The following is a 20,372-nucleotide window of genomic DNA, read 5'->3' on the forward strand; positions in this document are numbered from 1 at the left end:
CCCGTGGGAACCCTGAACAGAAACAAATGAGAAAAAATGTGATAACTTCTCTTTCTCATCTGTTTATGTTTTATCTGTTTCATCTATTTATCTGTTTTCATTCATTCATTCATTTTCTGAACCCGCTTTATCCTCACTAGGGTCATGGGGGTCGCTTGGAGCCTATCCCAGCTACATAGGGGCGAAGGTGGGGTACACCCTGGACAAGTCGCCAGTTCATCACAGGGCTTATTTATCTGTTTTTTCAAGTAATTTTTTATTTATTTATTTTTTATCTCATGCCTATACTTTTTATTGCTTCCCTGCTGTAATGCTTTTAATGTTTTATGTAACGCACTTTGAATTGTCTTGTACATGAAATGTGCTGTATAAATAAACCTGCCTTGCCTTCTCATATTTTTTGTTTCGTTTTCCCCATTTCTTCGATACCAAAAATGCAGCTGTGGTGAACAATGTGTACAACAAATTACATCCTGATACAAAAAAAAAGGTATGAAAAGCCAGGAGTTAGAACTGACATCCAGAGACATGTTGCTGTGGCAATGATGCACCATCAAATCTTGCTGCATTGGTCTGATTTCATAATTCCAGTTTTGATAATTTTGCAGACCAGACATTTGTAAATAGTTGCATGTTTTCAGCTTGTTTGAACTTGGCTTCGGAGTTTAACCAGAACCAAAGAAGCCCCGTTCCATTCTCTGTAAACTCTGAGGACCAGGGAGACTGAAAATCTACTCTTCCATTTTCAGTTTTGTCCTACTCAACTGACCTGGACTTTTTCCAGAAGCTCCCTGGTGTTGCCCATTGTACCCTGGTCTTGCAGGAAAAGGGGCAGTCTGTCTGCGGCTCCAGAAGTGACCCAGTCTGTGGTGTTTGGCCGGCGACTGACACCATGGCTGAAATCCTCCAGGCTGCTCTCCAGATTCAGACAAGATACGGAATCCAGCCATGCCCTAACATGAGGCTGAAAATGAAGAATGAGAAGAAGTCACATTAGGCCCTTTTCCACCAGAAGCCCAGGAACTTTATTACCAGGAACTTATTTGGGTAAAAAAATTCCTGGTAATTGCGTTTCCATCGCACCCCAAAGTTCAGGGTCATTTATTCAAATCAGGTTGATGATGCATAGGAGAGCAGTAAAAGAAACTGCAGTATAGTTCATGTACATTCACAAACTAAGCTCTAGTTCAATAAAATGACACAGTACTTTAAGTGGACGGTTTGGGTTTAACGTTTTACTGGTTGTTGAATCACCTAATCCATCTGGAATACATTTTAAATGAAGTTAACCATCATTACATATCCTTAATTTCTATTTAAAAATGGTAGAGCATGTATTTTCAACTTCTCATTCCTTAAACTAAATTACATCTAACTTAAAGTGTGACGGATGGTTCTTTTTCATTTCTATTGTTTTACAGATATATGGTGCAAATACACATGTGAACCTGTGAGTTTTACTGTTGTGCAAACTGATGAAGAACAAGTGTTTCTGTGATGTTGGATTTTCAGAAGCCTGTACTTGCTTACAACATGGACATTAGGGGAACATATCAGGCAAATGCCAAATATGTTTTCTTTTGTATTGTCCTCTATATGACAAACTGAGAGCCTCTTTGTTTAATGAGATGTTTATCCAAAATCCTGATACGTTCTGGAGCACTGATGATGACAAGATGAAATGGTTGTTTAGTTCAAATGTATATAAATTACCATTATTTGTTTGTAAAGCCTGGGGAAAAAAAGCAGACATTTGTTTAAATAGGGCAGTACATTGTCTTGTTTATATCTATTGTGCCTATTGTCTGGTATTTGGTCTTTGGTTTACATTTTTAGTGTTTTATAAGCCCATGTAAGGGCTGGGCATATTATTATGGAGGACACAGTAATAAAAATTAATTCTCATTCATTCATATGGGATAATTTAACCCTTTCATGCACGAATTGTGAGAACCTTAATCAAAATTTTTTCCTGAGTGTTTTTATTCCTCTTTAGGCATGAAAAAAACAATGCGATTGAAAATGTTCTTCTGAAAAATGTATAAATAAAAAATAAATAAATAAAAATAATTTAAAATTAAAAAAAAAAAAAACATTAAAAAACAATAATGAAAAAAATAAATAAATAAATAAATCTTATGAACCTATTTTTCATGAAGTTGCAAAAAATGTCCACTCAGCTGGACACCACATGTTTAATTTTTGACACACAGAAACATGTATTTACTGATAAATTGTGTGAAAACTATGGGGAGGGCTTGTGATTCTGGAGGTTTATGCTCAGGAGAGATCTACATAATGTTACCAATTCATGTCAGAAAAGATATGTAGTCTTAAAACTTTAATAAAGATATGTGTTAAAAAAAAAAAAAAAAAAAAAAAAAAAAAAAGGGAAAAGAACAACAAAATCCATGAATATACAAGAGAACAGCTGTAGAATAGCTGTCCACTGTAATGACCAGTGTGCATGAAAGGGTTAAAAGCTGATGATGCCTTTAAGGAAATGTATTATCTAAGCCAGGGGTGTCAAATATGCAGCCGGGGGGCCAAAACCGGCCCACCAAAGGGTTCACTGTGGCTCGTGGGATGAATATGAGCAAATGCAAAAATTACACTGAAGGAATTAATAGTCAGGGGTGTCAAAATTAATTTAGTTCAGGTTCCACAAACAGACCGATTCAATCTCAAGTGAATCAGACAAATAAAACAATAGCATAATAACAGAACTGGTGACAACTTCACATTTTGTGTCTTTGTTTTAGTGTAAAAAAAAAAAAGGAAAATTACATGATAAAAATGTTTACATTTTCACAAAAACTTGAATAATCTTAACCATGAACAACCCAAATTAAGCAGAATTGTACCAATATTCTGCCTGTTAATAAATATTTTGTGTATTTGTAGATCCACTGCGATGTCTAAGTGGTAATGTACAAGCGTATTTATCAGTTATTATGCTGTTATTTCACTGCAGATCCAATTTGGTTGTATGTGGCCCCTGAACTAAAATGAGTTTGACACCCCTGATGAAAGCCATGACATTCAGCTGTAAAAAGCAATGTTTCCTGTACAGTTTCGTTATTTAAAACAAGCAGGAGCTGGAAAATAGTTTTTTGGTAAAGCAAACTGTCATATTATTTCACATCATTTAGCACTGTATGCTTCATATTGTTTCAGTTATTCAGCGTGGAGCTTTTCAGTTGCTTTATCCAACTCACTGTAGCCCCCTGGGAAAAAAATCTTGCTCATCCTGGACTTAACAGGGTAAAATAAGTAGTAATAATGGCATCAAACTCATTAAGACTCACTGCTGACCAATGTAAAAAATATTGGGAAAAATGGGATGTTTATGTTAACCAAAGAAATCCTTGAACCTGTATAATCTTATACTTACATATGCTTATTTGGACTTTTTTGCCTAATTTGTCCTGAGCCTGTCTGTATTTTATTTGTCTAAAGGTTGAACCTAGATGCTCTAACTCAGGGGTGTCAAACTCATTTTAGTTCAGGGGCCACATTCAGCTAAATTTGATCTGAAGTGGGCCGAACCAGTAAAATAACTAGAAGCACTCGGAGAGCACAGACCTCCGCCAAGGCTGATCAGTGGCCCCCCCCCCGTGGGCCCCCCCACACCAAGGAGGTTATGTTTTTGCCAGGGTTTGTTTGTTTGTCTGTCTGTCTGTCTGTCTGTCTGTCTGTCTGTCCGTTAGTGTGCAACATAACTCAAAAAGTTATGGACAGATTTTGATGAAATTTTCAGGGTTTGTTGGAAATGGGGCCCCCCGTGGGCCCCCCCACCCCCGATCACCACCAAAATTTAATCATTTCTTCCTTATCCCATTTCCAACAAACCCTGAAAATTTCATCAAAATCTGTCCATAACTTTTTGAGTTATGTTGCACACTAACAGACAGACAAACAAACAGACAAACAAACAAACCCTGGCAAAAACATAACCTCCTTGGCGGAGGCAATAATATATAAATAATAACTCCAAACTTTTCTCTATGTTTTACAGTGAAAAAAGTAAAATTACATTATGAAAATGTTTACGTCTACAAACTATCCTTTCAAACAATATGAATAACATGAACAAACTGAAAAAAAAAAGTAATTTTAACACTATTGTGCTTTAGTTTATCATTTCCACATGTACATTATAACTTACAGATCACAGTGGATCTACAGATACACAAAATATTTAGTAACAGGTGGAATATTATTAAAATTGCACTTCTCTGAAAACATTTCAGGTTGTTCATATTTGTTCTGGTTATTCAGATTTTTTGCGAAATTATACTTTGTTTTAGTCTAAATATATGACAACATTTACATTTACGAAGAGAAAAATTTGGAGTTGTGAGTATTTATAGGTTATTGTGAGACTGAACTGGTCTGAATGTGGAACCTGAACTAAAATGATTGTTAATATCTTAGTGTAATTTTTGCATTTCACAAATTCATCCCAGGGGCCGGACGAGACCCTTTTTGGCGGGCCGGATTTGGCCCCCAGGCCGCATGTTTGACACCTGTGCTCTAACTGTTCGGTCTATTTTTTGTTTGTTTGTTATGTATACTTTAAAATTCGCATATAAAAATAAAGTATAAAAAAATAATAACAATAATGACATTAAAACCAACCAAACTCCACATTCCCTCCTCTGTGTGTCCCTTGTTTTTCACCTCTGACTTATCCAGTCTTTGGCTGGCCCTCTCCAGGTCCCTGCTGGTGTCCATTAGTATCGTTTTCAGCAGCAGAGCAGGGGTTGTCCTGTCTTTCACCTTCAGAAGCGTGGCCATGTAGCCGTCAGATACAATGAGGTAGAGAAGACGAGGATGCCAGGTGACTGAGTATCTCTGCCTCATGACGTCCCGCAGTGAGATGCTAGAGTTAGACAAGGACAGATCCGCTTTCCCTGCAGACAACGGAGGCCTGCAGAGACAAAGGAAACAACACAGAACAGGAAGGACAAGACATTACAACAAATAAAACTTAACATTAGATCATGTATTTACTAGGGCTGTCAAAATTAACACATTAACTCAGATGAATCCATCCTTCTGATGAATGTAATTGTAAATGTTAACTCCATGAACCCATCTACAGCAGAATGACTGTGAACGTCTCCTCCAACACATTTGGGTCAGTTTGTCCCAGAAGAGTTAGCGTTAACGCACATGAACAAATGGTCAGTTGATCCGGTAGTGACAGGCAGCAGAACCAACCCATAAAGATGGAAGAGCAGAACCAGCAGAACCAACCCATAAAGATGGAAGAGCACAAACTGCATGTTGGCCCTCTGGATGGAAATATGAGGAGAAAAACTGTTTTCTATTCGTATACCTGCCTTTTGCACCTGCTTTTTATCTGTTTTTAATGTGTTTGGTTTCTGTTTTTATCAGCTGTATGTAAAGTGTCTTTGAGTTAGCACTATACAAATAAAATGTATTATTATCATTATTAAAAAAAAACAAGACGGAACAGTCGACCCACACAAAGTATTAGACACACTCTGCAGGGAGGAGTTTTCTATTCACCACATTCAAATACCACCTTAACACCAAACATACAATAGTCTGGGATTCTGTTAGCACTACGGCTAATGGGTCACCCAGTTTGGACAAACCCATTCAGTGCAGATATATATTCACTTCTTTAATGAGTCTGTTTGTTCATGCAAAATGAAATGATTAATGTAGATTAAAAATGAATGATATTTAATCGTGATTAACTGAAATTAATCCACAGCAAATCTGTGATTACCATATTTTCCGGACTATAAACCGCTACTTTTTTCTCACGCTTTGAACCCTGCGGCTTATGCTACGATGCGGCTCAAGTATAGATTTTTACAGGCTAACGGCCTCCAGGGGGCGCTCTAGCAAGGAAGCACAAAAGCAAGACAGACAGGTGGAAGAGGTGATGAAGAGGAGAAGTTTTAAGCTTAACTTTGAACAATCATTTTGCGTGTCATGCACAAACCCTCAACGTGGAAAACACACGAAGAAATGCATATGATGCAGCTTTTAAGTAAAAACCAATCGATCTGTCTGTCTAAGAAGGAAATACAGCTGCTGCACATAAGTCCCATTGAGAGCGACAACGGACGACAGACTGAGAAGGTGTGTGGCGGAGTCTTTCTGAGGCTGTTCAACTCTGACACTGAAGAAGACGACTTCAGTGGTTTCAATGAGCAGAAGGAAGATGAAGATAGAGATCAATGACTTTTCTAGGTTTTTAACCAGCCGTGTTCCTGCCGTTTTACTGCTGTGTTACAGGCACTGTTTGGAAAAAAGCAGTTAAGGTATGTAAATAAATATTTAAATAATCTTTCTGTTTACCATCTTTCTGTGTAAATGTCTCATGTTACAACGTGGACACCTGCGGCTTATAGTCAGCTGCGGCCTATATATGTACAAATGTTTTTCTTTTAAAATTTGGTGGGTGAGGCTTATATTCAGGTGCACTCTATAGTCCGGAAAATACAGTAATCTGATTAAAACATTTTAATCATTTGACAGCACCAGTATTTACACTAGCTGACACTACTGGACAAGAAAAACCTTTAAATGGACAGTATACCGATATGTGACCAGGGGGTGCAACGGGAGGAAATGTGCAGGTCCAAAGTCAACGTTACAACCCAGGCTTGACAGTGTAAGAAGGCCCCCAAGGCGAGGCAGCATCAGAAGAGAGCCTCTCTTGAGAACGCAAGCCAGAAACAGACCATCAGCTGACCAGCTCACACTCCCAACCCAGTAGGATCTAAAGGACAAGAGGAGTAGAGACCTGAAATGAACTGAAAATACACCAACACACCACAGTACACAGGTCTATACAGTAGGTACTAATACTGCTCGGGTCTGCTCAAGGTTTCTGCCCGTTAAAGGGAAGTTTTTCCTCGCCACTGTCACCAATCACAAGTGTTTGCTCCTGAAGGATTCTGTTGGGTCTCTGTAAACTTAATTTGATTCTGATTTGAATTGATAAAGCACTTTGTGACTCTGTCTGTGAAAAGTGCTCTATAAATAAAATTTACTTACTTACTTACTTACTGGAGGTAACACTGTAATATTTCTGCAGTCAAGATACAACAGTCTAGTTTTTTCTTTGCTGATGGTGCTATTAAGTGGGGGTTTTGACATATCTAGGTGGTCTACCATAACATTTTGAACTGTAATTTAGGCTTGGATTTTATGGTATGATCATTTTAAATGATGTATATTTTATATTGTACTGTAATGTTGTGAAAGAGCCCAACTGGGGACTGGAGTTGAGAATTAGCACTAGCTATAAACTCTATATGCATCACATCAGCTGCAAACTTGTAACTATGTTTGACTGCATTGTCCCTGTCAAATAAATAAATAAATAAAACAGAATAAAATAAATTAACAAAGATTCCATTAATAGTAGACAGATGAACTAAATTGAATATAAAATGTTAAATTCAAAGTTGTGGGCCAATTGTGAATTTTTTTTGCTTTGTTTTCATAGTATTTCCATCTTGTTACATGTTTTAAGAGTGAGTCCTCTCTTTTTTTAAAAAAAAAAAAAAAAAAAAGGAATGAGTTTTCTCTTTTTTTTTAACCCTCCACCTTTAAAAAAAAGAGTAAGTCCTCTCTTTTTTTTTTAACTTACTACCTTTCAAAAAAACATAAGAGTCCTCTCTGCATTCCACGTAGTTTTGTTGAGGGTTTTTTTTTTTTTCGCTTTGTTTTCACAGTATATCCATTTTGTTACATGTTACATCTATTTTTTTAACCCGCCACCTTTAAGAAAACAAAAAAAAGAGTGAGTCCTCCCTTTTTTTTAACCCACCACCTTTAAAAAAAAAAAAAAAAAAGAGTGAGTGAGTGAGTCCTCTCTGCATTCCACATGGTTTTGTTGAAGTCAGAATTTACAATCTCTTCTTTAATCTGGAAAATGAATTCACATTCCATTTTACTGCAGCATATTTATCTCTACCAGTTTGCACATTTTTGGTTGTAACCCTAAATTTGGGAAACTGGGGCATATTTTATTTAGCTACATTTACCTCAATATATTGTTAAAAAACACTATCTGACTTCACTGTCATCAGTACAGATGTTAGCTGTCACAACTGCACAACACCAGCGTCAAGTCCAGTTCAGGTGCTATAACAGACGGCTGTTCTGATGTCCCTGTTCTGGTTATATTTACTCACTGGACACAAATAAAGACACTAAATGTTTGTTTGGAATGTTGAGTTTAGCTGCTCAGAAAGCTATTACTAAAAAATAGTTAAATTTAAACGCCCCGACCCTGGAAGACTGGCATCAAATTGTTCACACAGTTTTTGTGATGGAGCTAATCACATTCTACAACAGACTCCAGAATGATAGATTTGATCAAATATGGGAGAAATGGAGGACATGTATCTTATTAAGATGACTGGACTTTGTGTAAATGTTTTTTATTTATTTTTTATTTATATATTCTCTTTTCTTTAGGAAACTGTATTTCCCTGTATGTTGCTATTGCAATTTATTTGATTACACTGGTCTACAAGGAAAATGCTTCCAGAATAAAAGTAATGAAATTTTACCACATGAGAGTCACTGATAAAGAAAATTCAAGTAAAAAATGCTGGTTGGCTGAACTTTCCAAGATACAGCCTTGGGTCAAAATGTGAAACTGAAGAATTAACGAGGGAACGGGTTTGACTCAAAAGGAATATTTGTCTCAGAGCTACAAGATCGACTTCAAAACACTGTCTGCACATTAGAATACATTCACTTTACAGGTTCTATTTAGTGGAAGATTTATAAAACTATTATATAAATGTACATAAACCAATATATATGTGTAACAACACTTAATCATATACCTTGAAAATATCAGCAAACCGGCACTTTTGTCATTTATTTTCCAATTAATCTTATTAAAATACATAACATTTAGCACATTTAATGTCTGAAGCAAATCATTTCCAAAAAATTGTAGACCAGTGTTATTTCCACCCCTCTTTAAATGTTACTTTATGGTTGCTTTTTTCTGTACAAAAACTTATTAACTTACAAAAACTGTGCAAAAAAATAAAATTATAAAAAAATAAAAATAAAAACAGAAAATAAGTGCATGTCAAAAAATAAACAAATAAATAAATAAATACACACATAAATACATAAAATGTCCCTGTTCAGAGACATACTATACCTTATGTACTTAGAGGGGATGTCCTTTTTCTTGCTTCCACATCCTCCAAGGCATCTTGACACTGACACAAAATTCTGCGTGCTTATAAACAGGACCTGCGTCGCCTGCATTTAAAGACAAGACACACAAGTTTTCTACACATGGATGCTTTCAAACCTAATGATATAGAAGGAAATAACCAGACACAGAATGGTGAAAGTGTCACCCTGGGCTGTCTCTGGTTCAGGACGATGGCTAACAGATTCCCATCAGGAGAGAACGCTGGAACCAAAGCTCCTCTGGACTTCACCGGTTGGCAAGGAGGGGTGAGACGAGCCATGGGGTATGACTGGGTGGACCAGTGGACGCTGTAGTCTACAGGACTGCAGAGAGAAAGGGGATAGTATGAACTGAAACAGCTGATGTGGGCACAGTGAGGGGACTATAAACATGCTGGGTGGAAAAAATACTTTAAGGTGGACTTATTTTGTCATTTGTAGCTGAACAGTTTGGGAGTCCTAAAACCAACTTTACTGTTTCCAAGTGATGTCTCCAAAAAAAAAAAAAAAAAAAAAAAAGTGTTTTTTTTATTTAAAGACTATATTTGACGTCCACATTTACATTTTTGTCTCATACTTTACTTGCACAAGAGAGCACTGGTTTATATCTCAACCTTAACCCATAAAGACCCAAACATCCACCTTAAACCAAAACCATCTACTGATGTAAACTACTAATCCATGTAAATAACTGGTGTAAAATACAGTTCTTCATCTTTTCATGGTCATCAGATATGACCCATTATCAGACAGGCCTCCTCTCTGTCTGTTTTTAAATCCCTTCTTAAAACCCATCTTTTCCCCTTGGCTTTTGAAACCATGTGAGATGTTTGAAGGTATTATTTTTATTCTATTGTTTTTATTTGGTAGTGGTTTATTGTTCTTATTTATCTATTTATTTTATTTATTTATTTATTTATTTATCTGGTTGTTTTGAATTGTATGGCTTTTTACGTTTTTTAATCGATTCTGTATTTTATTTCTTCTATTTCGGCTTTAATTATTCTTCTGTACAGCACTTTGGTCCACTGCAGTTGTTTTAAAGTGCTTTACAAATAAAGTTGGATTGGATTGGATTTGGATGTTCAGAGGCTCTGTAGTTACCGTGGAAACACCATCATCTTCTCCAACATTGATTCCCCAGTAAAACCCATGGAGTTGGATCAATGACAGTGGATGGACACACTGGGTTTATGTTCAGTTAATGACAAACTGGACTGAAAAAGACACCGTTTATTCAGTTTGATCTGTTTCTGATAGAATAACCATCAACCTCCGGTATCCCGTCCACCAAGGCCCTTACTAAGCACCAAGTGTGCCTTTTTGGCACACTTGTGGAATAATGTCAAAAAAATTTCATACAGTTTGTTTTTAATTCTTTTACACTTTTTCTATTTCATCAACTTGAGCCGTAAATAAAAATACCAAATACTCAATAACTGTCACATTTTTTAACCCTTTAAATGCTGTGTTTGTAATGTAAACAAACCATTTTTTTGATGCAAAAAAACACAAAAAATTATTTTTTTTCAATATACTACATAAAAAGTGGATCACATATTATTTGATTTTTGCAGCCTGTCAGTGATTAACTCCAACATCGGTTAATTTGCATTATTATTTTTGGCGCTAGGTCAAATGTTCAAAAATACTAGCATCTGTCACCAAGTGTGCGTAAAATGCACACCTATAAATCAAATTATTAAGTATTACATATTGAATTATTTTTCTGCTCTAATTTAATTTTATTTTTGTAAATCAAGGTCAGCCCTAATCATACATATCAAATGGAAGAAATAGTGCGTTTTAGGGACACTTGGGAGACAGATGCTAGTCTGGTAATTTTCTTTTGTTTACAATGTGCAAATTTTAATTGGTGGCCAGAATTTTAAAGATCATACGAAAATGAACAACTTTTGAATTCTAACCTTATTTAAATTGTGAAAAATATATTAAGTTTTTTAAAACAAAGTGTAAAGTGTGCCTAAAAGGCGCCCCCGGATACCAGAGGGTTAATCTGAGCTTTAATGAACATCTACATGATCAGTGAATATAGGAATATCCCTGATTCATACTGATAAAATGCTACATATAGAGGATAATATCATAATAAATTGTGATAAATCACTTAAGAAATGTAAGATATCGAGAAAATGTCATTTTGGAACTGACACAAAAGTCACGCGGAGTCTTTATGGGGTAATGATTATAGGTTTTAAACATTATTTATACTTATAATTATTCACTCCAAGCATGATATTGGGATAATATTAAATCATTTGTGCTTGACAGACAATTTTGATGACCAGCCTCGAGGACATGAGAATTTACCCTACGTAACCAGACTTCCATTCATATTGATATCCTCCAATCCAATCCTAGACCCGCTCATGTTTTTTTCACTAAAATTGCAGGAATTGCAGTCAACAATATACCCGATACTGTGGTAATGTTAATTTTGGCAACTTCTAGTGAAAACAGCGGTGAAAATGGCTGAAATTGACAAATGTCTTTGCACGGCCTCAAAGTACTTAGAAACACCCTTTCCATTCATGAGTTACACTTATTTGCTTATGGGTAAATGTAAACGTGGGCCAACTCATTATCATCTGAACTATTTTTTGACCCTACATACCCGCTGGACCACGCCCATATGTTTTCTGAAATAAATACGCTTACTTACCCCAACTTCAGCTGGCCCTCCTGCCACTGAATTTTCAGGAAGGTGATGATTAGCTTTTTCCCAGATGTAAAAACAAATGCTGAGAGGCAGGTGTCACCAAAAGTCTAAAACAGAAGAGAATGGTACGGAATTGGTCTTCTGTAAAATTTTATGATGTGCTGTTGGCAGGTACGAAGGACAACTCTCTTTCTCATTTATTAGCTTAGAAAAATGATCTTCAAACAGAAATCTCTGTAGAGGATTGAGAGAGGGCCTGTTTTACAGCTCAAACACCAACAATTAACACCAGGTTTAGACTATGACAGTACAAATGGTTATTTAGAACATATGTCACCCCTGTAAAACTACACCGTTTTAATCCTAACATTCCTGACATTTGTACTAAGTGTAATAAGGAAACAGGCACTTTGTTTCATTGTATGTGGACCTGTGAGAATCTTCAGAATTTTTGGAAGGAGACTCTTAAGTTAATTTATAGATCTAAAGAATGTATTATCCCTGTGGATCCAAAATTGTGTATTTTGTACATCTTCCCTGAGCAGTTTCAAGGAATCAGAAGAAAAAGGAAACTGTTAAATTTTTGTTTCTTACAAGCCAAATGAGTTATTTCTTTGAAATGCAAAAATATTCAAGGATCCACAGTGAACCAGTGGATTAAAGAAATGTCTTCTAACCTGACACTGGAAAAGCTGATGTACCTGGATAAAGGAAAGATTAAAGACTTTTATAAGATCTGGACACCTTTTTTACAATTTATAAAGGACTTGTCTGCGTAGACAATTAAGTTGTGTCTGTCAAATATGTTTTGTCGCATTGGGAGTGGGTGCTATTGTGTGGGTGGGGGGGGACTGTTTTGGTGTGTTTGTGTTTTTGCCTGTTCTTATAAAACAATGAAAACAACAATAAATACATTTATGGAAAAAAAAAAAATAGAATGGTATGGAATTACCAAGATCAAAATACGGATACAAATTTTATCATATACAGTACAGGCCAAAAGTTTGGACACACCTTCTCATTCTTTGCATTTTCTTTATTTTCATGACTATTTACATTGTAGATTCTCACTGAAGGCATCAAAACTATGAATGAACACATGTGGAATTATGTACTTAACAAAAAAGTGTGAAATAACTGAAAACATCTCTTATATTCTAGTTTCTTCAAAGTAGCCACCCTTAGCTCTGATGACTGCCTTGCACACCCTTGGCATTCTCTTGATGAGCTTCCAGAGGTAGTCACCTGAAATGGTTTCCACTTCACAGGTGTGCCTCATCAGGGTTACTTCGTGGAATTTCTTGCCTTATTGATGGGGTTGGGACCATCAGTTGTGTTGTGCAGAAGTCAGGTTGATGCACAGCTGACAGCCCTACTGGACAACTGTTAGAATACATATTATGGCGAGAACCAATCAGCTAAGTAAAGACAAACGAGTGGCCATCATTACTTTAAGAAATGAAGGTCAGTCAGTCTAGAAAATTTCAAAAACTTTGAATGTGTCCCCAAGTGCAGTCGCAAAAACCATCAAGCGCTCCAACGAAACTGGCTCACATGAGGACCGCCCCAGGAAAGGAAGACCAAGAGTCACCTCTGATGCTGAAGATAAGTTCATGCGAGTCACCAGCCTCAGAAATCGCAAATTAACAGCAGCTCAGATTAGAGACCAGATGAATACCACACAGAGCTCTAGCAGCAGACACATCTCTACAACAACTGTTAAGAGGAGACTGCGTGAATCAGGCCTTCATGGTCAAACAGCTGCTAGGAAACCACTGCTCAGGAGAGGCAACAAACAGAAGAGATTTATTTGGGCCAAGAAACCCAAGGAATGGACATTAGACCAGTGGAAATCTGTGCTTTGGTCTGATGAGTCCAAATTTCAGATCTTTGGATCCAACCGCCATGTCTTTGTGCGACGCAGAAAAGGTGAACGGATGGATGCTACATGCCTGGTTCCCACCGTGAAGCATGGAGGGGGAGGTGTGATGGTGTGGGGGTGCTTTGCTGGTGACACTGTTGGGGATTTATTCAAGATTAAAGGCAACCTGAATCAGCATGGCTACCACAGCATCCTGCAGTGACATGCCATTCCATCCGGTCTGTGTTTAGTTGGACCATCATTTATGTTTCAACAGGACAATGACCCCAAACACACCTCCAGGCTGTGTGAGGGATATTTGACCAAGAAGGAGAGTGATGGAGTGCTGCGCCAGATGACCTGGCCTCCACAGTCACCAGACTTGAACCCAACCGAGATGGTTTGGTTGAGCTGGACCGCAGAGTGAAGGCAAAAGGACCAACAAGTGCTAAGCGTGAAGTTCTCTGGGAACTTCTTCAAGACTGTTGGGAAACCATTTCAGGTGACTACCTCTGGAAGTTCATCAAGAGAATGCCAAGAGTGTGCAAGGCAGTCATCAGAGCTAAGGGTGGCTACTTTGAAGAGACTAGAATATAAGATATGTTTTCAGTTATTTCACACTTTTTTGTTAAGTACATAATTCCACATGTGTTCATTCATAGTTTTGATGCCTTCAGTGAGAATCTACAATGTAAATAGTCATGAAAATAAAGAAAATGCGAAGAATGAGAAGGTGTGTCCAAACTTTTGGCCTGTACTGTAGTAGATTGCAAAGGCTAATGATTCTGTTTTGTTGATTAATCTTTCAACTGTATCCTTGATTAAGCAATTAGTTGTTTGGTTTATAAAATACTAAATAAGGGTGAAACATTTGCATCAAGACGACATCTTCAAAAGTCTTGTTTGGTTCAAAGATATTTACATTACTTTCACCAACGAAGGAAAAAATGATAAATATTATATCAATAATATTACCTGATCAATGAATAATTGTTGCAGCTTTAAAATATTCTGGTAATTACTGAAACACGGACTAATACTAAATGCTTGTTCCTATGATGAAAACAGACCTCTGTCTTCACAAACATGGTGTGTACAGAGGCCTCTTTGTCTCGTGCAGAAGGCAGAAGGGTGTCTTCCAAAGGCTGGATCTGTGCCCAGGTTCCACTGACTGTGCAGTCTCGCATCCCCATCAGATCTCTGACATCCAGACATTCCCACAGGAAAACATGTCCCGTTACAGCGACAAGGAGCACAGCTGTACCATCCCCTGAAACCTGGAGACACAGCTTCGAGGCATGTCCTGTGGAAGCAAACAGAGTGATGATAAAAATTATTGTTTCATTAAAAAACAACAACTGGAATCAGGTCGATAAACAGGTTATGTATGCTCATGTTCGCTAATGGATAACAATCACAAACAGGCAGAAGGACGACTGGAAGGACGGACAGAATTCCTCGTATATCTATTCATGTTATATGATTTACAAATCTCTCAATCCCATATTTAATTCATAGTGAAACAAAAAGCATGTTAAATGTTAAACCTAAGAAATTGTACCATTTTATGAAAAAAAAAAGTCTATTTAAATGTGATGGTAGCAACAGGTCTCCATAAAGTTGGGATGGGGGTAAAAACAGACTGGAAAAGGAAGTGGAATTAAAAAGAAACAGGTGGAGGAGCATTTTGGAAATAATCAGGTAAAAAAATGAACAGGGTGGAGAAAAACCTGTTCTCTGCTTACAGCGCCTCCTCTGTCCATCCCTTCCACAGTCTGTCTGGCACTAATGCGTTCAGAGGGGTTTTAGCCAGTGTTCAGTAATGGAATAATCTGTAGTAAATTAACATCTGTGTCAGTCCTGTTGAAATTCAAACCATTTCAGTAGAACTGTGGGATTATTGTCATAAAGTAGCTCTGTTTCATACCTTGAACCTCTGAAATCATCTGAACTACTTCTGGAACTGCTGAGGTGGTTTTCAACATGTCCTTATCTCTGTTCCACAGAAACAGCTCTCCTGATCCCAAGAGTCCACACAGCCACACACCTGAGAAACAGCATGTTAACATAAGCAGCAGTTCAGATGTTCACCTTCAACATGATCCATCCATCTTACCGTTGTGGGATGAACCCATCGTCACCACGTTGTTCAGCAGAGGATGGAGCTTCGGGGTTCTTCTCTTGGTGCGACCCGACACCATGTTGATCTCACTGATCCGTTTGTCATCTAACAGGAACACAGACTCCTTCTCCTGGAGGAAAGCAAACCATGTAATCAATGTTCTGCCTCTAGTGAGGAGAACTGTGTGTGACTGTTAAAGAACCTCTGTCACTGTACCTGACCCAGCCAGCAGAACCGCGGCCATGGTTTCTTTCTTTTGATGCTTGATGACAAAACTACCTCCAGCTTTAGCTCCATGTTTGGAAGACAGAATCAGTTCTTCCATTTGATTGTGGAGTCCAGACGGGTACGGAAATACAGCTACAGGACACTGAATGGACAAGCAGGTTGTAGTAGAATAATTAGCAGTGTGATATCTGTAAACAACAGATATCATCACCAGATTTTTCAAGGTCAAATTCAAGCACTTTGAACCCTTTATAGGGCACTCATTGAAATACTCTGAAATTCTAAACTTCAACCTTAGCATGTTAGTCTCCCTCCTCTTACCATAAAACATCCCAGCAGCGCTTGCTACAAAAAGTAAACACATGCAATAAAACGACTGTTATAAGGTCATAAACTGACAACAATCACTCACAATCACTATTTACAGATTCAAAATGTCCATAGACTCCTCTCTGAATTAGTGTATAGTTTTATAAAAACCAACATGCTTGTAAACCTCACTGAGGAACAGGATTGGCCCCATATTTAATGTTTGTGGAGATTACCAAAAATTGTCACTTGCCCAATAAAGGGTTAATTTCCCTGTCAACAAATCTCAAAAAACCAGCCAGCTTCTAACCTCTTTCACTTCTCAAGTGATTTCATTAAATTTGTCATTGATTTCCCTTCATTTCTCCTCCCCTAAATCTGCTGGTATTTACAAACAAACTAATAAAGTGTCCCATTCATTGAGCCATATTGATATTTTGGACTAAAACTAGTCCTTATAACTAGTGTTATAAAAACCAACAATGCTCCTGGACCTCACTGAGGCACAAGATTGGCGCCATATTTAATGTTTGCAGAAATGACCAGTAATAGTCACTTGCCCGATAAAGGGTTAAGGCTCATTCTCGAATTTTTCCAGCACAGCACCTTATCACTGACGTAAAATACATATCTAGGCCTACACGAATACATACTCTTTTTTCACGTTTTATCACATTGATGTTCATCAAGGCTGTCAAACTCATTTTAGTTCAGGTTCCACATTCAGCTAAATTTGGTCTCAGTGGGCTGAACTAGTAAAATAATAGAATAATAAAAACTCCACATTTTTCTCTTTGTTTTATCACAAAAGGTAAAAGCGTAGTTTTACTAATATTCTGTCTCAGTTTATCATTTACACATGAATATTATAACATACAGATCACAATGGATCTAAAAAGGCACAAAACATTTAGTAACTGGCAGAATATTGTTGAAATTCCATTTATTGTTAGGTTATTGATGGTTGTTTTGATTCTTAGCATTTTTGTGAAAAGATAGGCAGGAATTATAAACATTTTTATCGTGTAATTTTACCTTTTTCACACAAAAACAAAGAGAAAAAATTTAAAGTTGTCATCATTTATGTATTATTATGCTTTTATTTTACTTGTCTGATCCACCTTCAGTGTAATTTTTCCATTTTTTGACCTTGGGCTGCATGTTTAAAAGCCCTGATGTACATATTTTAGGTGGTCATACATATTATGTATGACCACCTAAAATTATGTTTCATAACAGCAAAAAGTTTACAAATTAAAGGAAAACACAAAGTTTTATCCAAAAAAGGGATGGCCCTTGGTGTCCTTCAGCCACACCGGCACCGAAACAAAGATGAAGATAAAACTCTACCTGGAGTCGACCTGAGACCACCTTTTTTGACATAAAGTTTTATTTTTCCAAATGTTTCACCTCTCTGTAAGTAGCTTTGGCTGGACATCTAACCCAGAGGTGTCAAACATGCAGCCCGGGTGCCAAATCCAGCCTGCCAAAGGGTCACCAATTACACTGAAGATATTAACAATCAGTGGTGTCAAAATCATTTTAATTCAGGTTCCACATATAGACACATACAGTCCGTTTGCAGTTACAGTTAGATTTCAAGTGGATCATACCAGTAAAATATTGTCATAACAACCTATAAATAACGACAACCTCAAATTTTCTCTTTGTTTTTTTGGTGTAAAAAAGTAAAATTACATGAAAATGTTTACATTACCAAACTATACTTTTACAAAAAATGTGAATAACCTGAACAAACAGAAATGTCTTAAGAAAAGTAAATGCAATTTTACCAATATTCTGCCTGTTACTAAATGTTTGGTGCGATTGTAACGCACATGTGTAAAAGATAAACTGATAAACCGAGGCATAATATTGTTAAAATTGCACTAGTTTTTCTTAATACAATTCAAGTTGTTCATGTTATTCAGATTTTAAGGAATCTTTGTAGATGTAAACCTGATCATAATATAATTTTACTTTTTTCACTGTTATTATTTTACTGGTCTGGCCCATTTGAGGTCAAATTGGGCTGAATGTGGAACTGAACTAAAATGAGTTTGACAACCCTGATCTAATCTGACAGAGTTAACATGAAAAACAAATAATAAATCACAGTTAGAATTGCAAACACTTTTCAGACCTTGAAAACACAACACTGAAATTCAAGCATTTTCAAGGATTTCAAGCACCTGTACGAACCCTGCATGACATTAACTGGTTAATAAATAATCCGTTTACACTCGTCCATCTGAGTAAAATCCATCCAGTCGAACCGAACAGCTGTGACCTGACATGTTCAACAGCCTCACCAACACCTGGGTTCACCGTTCGTTAGCATTAGCCACCTAGCCTGTTCTGCTAATACTGTGGGCTAATGTTCAGATAACAGTTTAACCTCAGTGTTCCACAAACACTGACTGAACACACACACACTATGTCACATCATCTGGATAAACAAGGAGTCATTTCATTACCGTTTCACATGTTTCACCAGAACTAAATACACAATATTTCGAAACTCCCTCTGCGTCAGTTGCAGAATATTTCCCGTGATCCTCCACCGCTTCAGTGCGTTACCGTAGGAACCGCTTCTTCTTCGTCTTCTTTTTCTTCTGCGGCTTCTTCTTCTTCTGTTAGTGTTTTTTTTTTTTTTTTTTTTTTTTTTTTTTTTTTTTGCTGTTAGCAACTAGCATATAGTAGCATTACCGCCACCTACTGGATTGGAGCGTGGAACAATGTTTTTTTGTTTGTTTTTTTGTTTTGTTTTGTTTTGTTTTCAACTTCATTAATCAAAATCTGGTCATACATTTTAAAGAATTCCATAGAAAAGACTTTTTTTCCCCTCCAAACTAAGCATCAACATCAAACTTATGCCAAACAGTATTTATAAAGAACATTGTGCAATGATAATAATAATAATAATAATAATAATAATAATAATAATAAAATGGAAATGAAAATAAAATAAATAATAAAATAAAGTCAGAGGTCTAATCAGGTATCAATACATTCAAATTTTCACAAACAGTCAAGGCTTGTTTGGTTTTTACATATTTCAGTGTATTTTTTTTAAGTTTGTTATTTCATTTATGTAAATTAAGAGCAGTGGGTGTGTCTTCATAAATCTATATCTGTGTATAAATTGTTTAGCAATAATAATTAAAGTGTTGTACATAATTTCTCATTTTTTGTTTTTCATTATAACTCCAAATTTAATGTCTTTATACTCCAGTTTGGGTGATTGAGTGTCCTGCTCAAATGTCCGGTCTTGAAATGCTGTCCAAAATGTCCTGGTGTATGAGCAGTCAAAAAACAAACGTTCTAAAGACTCATAGAAAACACAGTTGTTTTTCTCAATCTTTGTCTCATAAAGTCATTACAAGGATAAATATCATTTAGTGTTTTAAAAGGAGTTTCTTTTGCTTTTGGGGTATGGGTAGAGTCAGGTATTTGGTTCTAATCCTGATTATAATTTCTCTAGGATAATCTTAATACATTTTTCTGTTTTAATGGTAAGGGGAAAAGATGACATGTGAGGGCTGGAGTGTGGAACAAGGTCTTCTTTATCTACTTCTTCTTTTTTTTTTTTTTTTTTTTTTTTTTTGTCTTCTTTTGTTTTTACAGCGGATGGTACCTAGTAAGTAAGTAAAGTAAAGTAAATTTTATTTATAGAGCACTTTTCACAGACAGAGTCACAAAGTGCTTTATCAATTCAAATCAGAATCAAATTAAGTTTACAGAGACCCAACAGAATCCTTCAGGAGCAAACACTTGTGATTGGTGACAGTGGCGAGGAAAAACTACCTAGAATTTAAGGTGCTTTACCATCCCCTACTATGATGGAGTGTGAACCAGAGTTAACTACCCCCTTTTTATAAAAAAAACCCCAAAACATTTCCATATCCTAAATCCTATTGATCAACCCTGTGTCTGCTAACTACTGGACATCT

General features: G+C 36.6%; 1 protein-coding gene across 1 annotated transcript in view; it reads right to left on the reverse strand.

The window, feature by feature from the left end:
- Window positions 1-19,021, reverse strand: part of cplane1 (ciliogenesis and planar polarity effector 1) — a 62,394-nt gene extending 43,373 nt beyond the window's left edge. The window contains exons 1-11 of the mRNA XM_030149185.1: window positions 18,897-19,021; window positions 16,099-16,252; window positions 15,877-16,012; window positions 15,688-15,807; window positions 14,831-15,063; window positions 11,903-12,006; window positions 9,387-9,543; window positions 9,182-9,285; window positions 6,584-6,766; window positions 4,684-4,933; window positions 770-964 (exon numbers count right to left, since the gene is read on the reverse strand). Of these exons, the coding sequence (XP_030005045.1) occupies window positions 770-964; window positions 4,684-4,933; window positions 6,584-6,766; window positions 9,182-9,285; window positions 9,387-9,543; window positions 11,903-12,006; window positions 14,831-15,063; window positions 15,688-15,807; window positions 15,877-16,012; window positions 16,099-16,179 (1,563 nt within the window). The 5' untranslated portion in view covers window positions 16,180-16,252; window positions 18,897-19,021. The remainder of the gene's footprint in view (window positions 1-769; window positions 965-4,683; window positions 4,934-6,583; window positions 6,767-9,181; window positions 9,286-9,386; window positions 9,544-11,902; window positions 12,007-14,830; window positions 15,064-15,687; window positions 15,808-15,876; window positions 16,013-16,098; window positions 16,253-18,896) is intronic.
- Window positions 19,022-20,372: the final 1,351 nt, after the last annotated feature.

This window comes from Sphaeramia orbicularis, chromosome 12, assembly GCF_902148855.1.
Source record: "Sphaeramia orbicularis chromosome 12, fSphaOr1.1, whole genome shotgun sequence".
NCBI lineage: Eukaryota > Metazoa > Chordata > Actinopteri > Kurtiformes > Apogonidae > Sphaeramia > Sphaeramia orbicularis.